At 43.1% G+C, this 6,908-nt stretch overlaps 1 protein-coding gene across 1 annotated transcript in view; it reads right to left on the reverse strand.

Moving 5' to 3' along the window:
• The window catches only part of PPP4R1 (protein phosphatase 4 regulatory subunit 1), a gene marked incomplete at both ends in the record, with an annotated part of 54,545 nt that overhangs the window by 2,397 nt on the left and 45,240 nt on the right, over positions 1–6,908 (reverse strand). The window contains 5 exon segments of the mRNA XM_079533879.1: positions 808–942; positions 1,035–1,155; positions 3,295–3,395; positions 3,707–3,868; positions 5,235–5,420. Of these exon segments, the coding sequence (XP_079390005.1) occupies positions 808–942; positions 1,035–1,155; positions 3,295–3,395; positions 3,707–3,868; positions 5,235–5,420 (705 nt within the window).

Consider the following 6,908-nt stretch of genomic DNA (forward strand, 5'->3'; position numbering starts at 1 on the left):
AGTAACAGTCACACTGACTCATAGTCAGCACCTCTGCTACAGCCCCAGATTTGACCATTTCCTTCCGATTTTTGAAGGGAGCATATAAACAGGAAGGGGAACAACTGTTTACATGGGTGGATAGTGACAGGACATGGGAGATTGGTTTTAAACTGAGACGGGAGGTTTAGGTTGGATATTAGGAGGAAGTTTTTCACACACTGGAACAGGTTGCCCAAGGAGGTTGTGGATGCCCCATCCCTGGAGGCATTCAAGGCCAGGCTGGATGTGGCTCTGGGCAGCCTGGTCTGGTGGTTGGTGACCCTGCACATAGCAGGGGGGTTGAAACTATGTGATCATTGTGGTCCTTTTCAACCCAGGCCATTCTATGATTTCCTTCTGCATATTTTGCTGAGAACACATTGTTCTCAACCAACTTGCACTAGCTGGCTAAGGAAGTGCAGGCAACTCTGAGAACTTCATTTCTCAATGATTATCTCAAAGCGCCAGGCTGCTGCATCACATTAAGAAGATCCCAATTCATGCTGAGCAAGGAAGAGTCCCAATTCAAGGATTCTTTCATTCAGTGTTTGTTTGATATTCAAACTGACCTAAGCTAAGCTAGAGATGCATGTAAGCTCCTGCATGGAGCAACACTGAAGGATGCGGCCATAAAAACTATTCCCTTGGCAACAGGATCTCAAACAACCAATCAACATCAATAGACACTTAAATACTTCCAGCTGCTTACTCCCCCTTAATTCTACCTATCAAAATAATAGTAGTAATAATAATAATTTTAAACAAACAATAACAAAGACATTTCACCTGGCAGATAAAGACAAAAGTTTGCCGGCCAGACCATTTGCGGCATCTACAGAACTTTTCAACAAGTTCATTCATGAGGTCTACCACAAACGTTGACGTTGAGGCCATGTACAGCTTTTTTACCATTTCACTAACCTAGAAGAATACAGAGATAAAAAATATAAAAATTATTTCTGACCACCAACCCTGAGGAGTCTGATATCCTGAACTGACTTAGATTGCTTTACCAGCTTGTAAGAAATCCAGCGGACAGAAGACACTTTGTCTGCACAGAGGCTGAAAGCAATAGGTCGCAAGTAGTCATAGATGTCTCTGGCACTGTACAGATCTAGAAGTAAGATCAGCTGCCTACAAGATGGAAGAAAAACGAAAGAGGGTATTAGAATAGTAAGAAAGGTATCGATTGCTTGTACTGATTACACTTGCCTGGGTGGTGACGCACTGGAACAGGTTGCCCAAGGAGGCTGTGGATGCCCCATCCCTGGAGGCATTCAAGGCCAGGCTGGATGTGGCTCTGGGCAGCCTGGTCTGGTGGTTGGTGACCCTGCACATAGCAGGGGGGTTGAAACCAGATGATTTTTGTGGTCATTTTCAACCCAGGCCATTCTATGCCACATAATACATAATACAATAGAGCCATAATAAAGTGACTGAGAAGTAAAACCTTCTATACTTCAACACAGTCAGCTTCACCGGGGGTCACCTGCAAATTTTAAAATTGTCATTTGTTCACCATAATAGTAAAATGCTGAATGAGCTCAACAAATGGAAAACTAGGGAAGAGGCAAGGGATCTGAAGTTGCACTTTCAAGACAGGGATCCAAATATGGGCCACAACATCCACGCACCACTGTGGATGACAGCAGTGTGCACAGGCATTCTAGCACCCTGCACAGACAACCTGCAGAGCTACAGACCAACTCTAGTGACTTCAGTGATTGAGGATACCTATCAAAATAAGTAGCCTTCTTAATCGAACTCTGCTTCAGAGCATGCTGGGCAGACAGAGAACTTGTCCGTTTTCTCCAGTGTGCATCAAGTTGATAAAGATTTGAGCAGGTTGCAGATACAAGTCCAAATGGTAAAAAGCGTGCCAAAAGAGGGGTCATGTCATGCTACAAGCAGCCAACTGAATGCTGCCATAGCAGCAGCAACACATAAGTGACCTGTAGAAAACCTCAAGAGGACTCTAGCCCAGATGCCTGCGCAAGCAGGGTCAGCTGTGACACAGATCTGCCTGCTCAGGTCTTGAGAATCACCAGGAATGGAGCCTGCGCAGCCTCCCTGGATGCCTGCACCCTTGCCTGACTGTCCTTGGAGTGAAATTTTTTCCCTTAATTCCAGTCTGAATCTCTCATTTCACTTTAAATCTACTGCTTCTTATCCTCCCATCACACACCACTGTGCAGAGTCCAGCTTTGTCTACTCTATAATCTCCCCATAGGGTTCCAGATTACTCTTAGTGTCCCCAAATTCATCTTATAGCCAGGCTGAACAAGCCACAGTCCCACAGTCTCTTCTCACATGGCAAGTGTTGCAGCCCTGATCATCCTGGGGTCTCCTCCTCTGTTGAACTTGTTCCAGTTTATCAATATCTTTCCTGTACTGGTGGCCCCCTAGAAATGTACATTACTTCAGATGAGATCTAGTGAGTGCTGACCATACGAGGAGGTTTATCTGTTCCCTCAATACACCGACTGCTTTCGTCACAAAATCATCCACCTTCTTCAGCAACAGCTCTGTGTTTTCCTTGTTTGTTCTTTCACTGCTCATGCAGCAGTAGAAACTCTTGTTGCCCTTGATAGCACACAAATTTCAGCTCCAGTTCAGTTTTGGCTTTCCTAATACAATCCTGCATGCCTGAGTAATGTTTCCAAACACCTTCTGTGCACCCTGCACTTGACACCCTGTCTTTACCTCTTCTATAATCGTTCTGCATTCAGGCTCAGCCCTGAGTTCACTTCTTAGCCAAGCAGAGCTCTCAATAAATCTTGCTCTTCTGAGCACCGAGACAGACCTGTCCTTCATTTGGAAGATGCTGTTCCAAAAATACCTGCATTCCTGAGCAACTTGGCCTTTTGGAGCTGCCTCCCATAAGATCCCACCTACCAATTCCATGAAGAAGCCAAAGTCATCTTACATGGTCCAGTACTCCTGCTGCTTGCTTGCTCTAGATCTTGGTTTCATGGTCATGAGCTCAGACTCAGCAATATGAATTACCAGAACACTCCTATGACCAAATCTGGCCCCTTTTTTTTTGAAAGAAACACCAGTGTTTTCAACACAGTGATGAAAAGACGTTCAGCTTCAAACTACTGTAAATGATATACAACTACAGGGAATTTTTATGCAAGGGAGATAAGTTGAAGATAAAGACAGTCCACTAATTCTAACTGGATGAAGAATGACACTTTAAGACACTGGCTTTTATAATTTTGACATTTTTAGATACCCACAACAAGCACCCAGAATACAAGCACCACATACTCAGCCAGCTCTGCACGGAAACGCCAGTTCCTGCTGTTATCAGTCACTAAGAATTCCTGGAGCTGATAAAGATATTCTCTTCTTTTGTCCAGATGAAGCAGCTGTAAAAATAAATACAAATTTATAGGAAGAAATATAGGTTACAAACATCCAGAGGCAGAAAAAGAGCTGTACAGTACAATTGACTGAACACTTATTTTGATTTTTAAAAATTCACCTTTAGCAATAACGATGCTTTGCTGGGCTAAACTCTATTATGCTTACATCAGTAAAGTCCCAGGGGGCATGATGAAATGCAATATTCTTTCCATACGCCCATAAAGGATTATACTGCTGCTATGTTAAATAAGCACACAGAGAAATAAAGCAAAAATGTGTGGTCCCACTGGGCCAAAAATGAACACAGACATACCTTTAGAAAGTCATGCAAATGTTTAAGCACGCCTATCCTGACTTCGTCCAGGTCTTTTAAGAAGCCATTGAAGACAGGAACTAAATCCCCAGCTGTAAGTTGGTCTCCAAGGATGACAGCAAGTTCATGTATAGAAAATGCCAGCGTCCGACGAACTTTCCACTGAAAGAAGTTGACAAATAGAAGAATAAATCTGACTGATGGATCAGATGAAGTGCTCTATTTTAACCTGGTGGTCAATATATTGGCTGGCTCTCCAGAGAACGACAACACTTACAAATCCCAGACAAATGATGAGGTGTCATTTCTTCCACCTGAAGATTCAGGAGCTCAGTTACAAATCCTTTTGTTTAAATCAGTCCCATACAACTGTTCCTTCGCTCAAAACTTGTAAAACAGAACATGAAAGACATCCCACAGTACTTCACCTGGGATCTTTCAGTATCATAGAGTGGCTTGGATTGGAAAGGACCCTCAAGGATCATCAAGTTCCAACCCCTTACAACTTCCCTAATAAGTAAAGATTCACCCACGGAGTGCTCCTAGAAGTCCAAGGATCAGTGGAGCTTTTACTTAACCAAAACCAAGTAACTATTCACACTGTGTGCTTTTAAAAGCTAAACAGCATCTCTTCTTTAGCACCTTCCAGTGAGTATGGGTACTGTTTTTTTTCCACCCTACTTTGGTGATTCAGTCTTAATTTGGATTAGAATGGCAATGAAACTTTGAACAGCGTTGAAGACAGAGTAATGTATTTTTATGCATGTTTTAAATTTATTAGCCACTTGTTTTTAAAAGCTGCACAACAGTTTGGAAAATATGAGCAATGGCTGTGTATAAAATTACTCAGTATGCACCACTAAGAATTGCAGCACTGACATAGCAAGCAGCAAGTTCAAGAGAGGTGAAGCAGTCTGAGAATGCTCAAAAAAAGTGAGCATCTCCAAAAAAGGAAGAAAGGAAGGACTGGGAAACAATTGCAAACCAACAGTGAAATGCACAGAACCACCTCCCTACCACCTAGCAACAAGGAAGACGCTGCTATTTCTAGGGTTTGTTTTAAAAACAGCAATGCTGCACTGCGATAGTGATGTTAATCCCCTTATGACTGACCGAGTGCAGCATCAACTGGCCTCCAGATCGCGGCGTGAGGCTGACTCACTGAGCTCCAGACATGCCTGCAGGGACACAAGTCTGCTTGCACACCGCAGCACAACCCAAATTCTTTGACCGATGAGAATCCCAAGCACTGCCATGAGATCTCAAGAGATCAGACACCTTTCCTCACATTCCTACTGAAGATCCATCTCCACAAATGCACTGTGTCCAACAGCCCATTTTCTTACTGCTTGAGAACCACACACTCCCAGCTTCACCTGACATGACAGTTATACTTTAACTCGTTATTCGAATAGCTAGCATCAGTGACAGAGAGCTCCACTTAAAGAGCAGAGCAACCCAACAACCAGCAAAAAAGAGAAATGATCATTATTCACATTATTCTTTATTTGGAGTTTCCTGAGCTTACCTGCATGTCAGATGCCAGTGTCTCATAGGTATCCTTCAAGCAGTGCCAGTTCTGTCTGCCTAATGTGAGTGCCACACCTGGTAGGCTGTAGGCACAGTGTTTGGCAATCTCGGTATCAACAGTTTGTGCGCGAGATGGATCAGTCATTGATAAATACTGATCTAGCAAGGCTTGAGGTACAACGTCCTACAGCAAGAAAAGGGTATTTATTTTCAATAGATCTTCACAAAGTTTATAAAAACTCCAAGGAACACTGTGAGAACATCATTTTTTCCACAACTATAGGTAATTATTTAATGAAATCCTGCAATAAGAATGCCAAACTTTTACATTTCATACAGTTTCACCAAGAAGTTCCACAGAAATGACAACACGTGTGGGGGCCGTCAGAAAACACCGACCGCTACAGCAGATGAGCAGCAGGTGGATCAGTGTCTACTTAAGCAAAGCAGGAGATTGAACAGACTACCTTTCTCACAAACATTCAGCCTCACAGGCTGTGCAAATTGCCTGTTTTAACTCATCCATAAAATGAGCAAAAGAGCAAATTACAAGACTTGCTTCAAAAATGGTTTTCCTGTTCCTCTCAACATCTTGTCTTCTGGGGGAAGGGAGAGCAGAGAGCCAAATTAACATGCTGTGGTTGGAGAGAAGTGGAGGCAGAGTATAGGCGGTTCAGTGCTGCCTCCCCGAGTAGTCATCACAAAGGAGAAGGCTTTTCCAGAGACCAAAAGATCTCTGGTGAAGACCAATTTTTCTCCCCCCACTGAGAAATTAAACTTTGGCGAACGCCTCTTTGTGTTGACTTCAACACTTTGCTCCAGCTGTTACCATTTCATCTCAGGCACCCATTCTGCCCAATGGGGCGTATCAGAATGCCTCCCTAGCACATCAACAGCTGTTGAACAGCTCAGCTCACAGAAGCCATAAAAGGGCTCCACTCAAACAATCGTGGTTCTGCAGGGATGCACGCATTATACTGAACTAAGAAACAATACAAATTCTTTTTCTTTAGGAAAGGAATGACAGAAACAGCTTGAGTTTAATGACTTTTACACTTTTTCTTTTAAAAGCTGTCGTGGGGTGGAGGTGGTTCACTCAAAACATTTAAAAAATCCAGTTTCCTCAATAACCTTACTTCCATTACAGACTAGTTTCCATAGAAAATTCAACTTGAACCTGAAAATCTATGAGCGTTGTTCTCACATCACTGTCATCTCTTATATTTAATTAAAACAGAAGCAAATGCCAAGTTAAACCATTATCTCTGGAAACACTGAAGATTTTAAAATTAGTTGTTTTAGAGGTTTGTCATATTTTAAATAAATTTTATTACATTGTAAGGGACTGAATGAAACAGTGTGCATGAAACTGACAGCATGAAAGCAATCTCTATATTTAGACAAAACTGCCATTTATCTGACAGAATCACAGAATGCGCTGGGTTAAAAGGGACTTCAAGGATCATGAATCTCCAACCCCCTGCCACGTGCAGGGCCACCAACCTCCCCATTTCATACTAGACCAGGCTGCCCAGGGCCCCATCCAACCTGGCTTTGAACACCTCCAAGGACGGGGCATCCACAGCCTCTCTGGGCAGCCTGTTCCAGCACCTCACCACTCTCTCTGTAAAGAATTTCCCCCTGACACCCAACCTAAATCTTCCCTCCCTCA

The sequence above is a fragment of the Tetrao urogallus genome (genome assembly GCF_951394365.1).
Source record: "Tetrao urogallus genome assembly, chromosome: 3".
In the NCBI taxonomy this organism is placed as follows: domain Eukaryota; kingdom Metazoa; phylum Chordata; class Aves; order Galliformes; family Phasianidae; genus Tetrao; species Tetrao urogallus.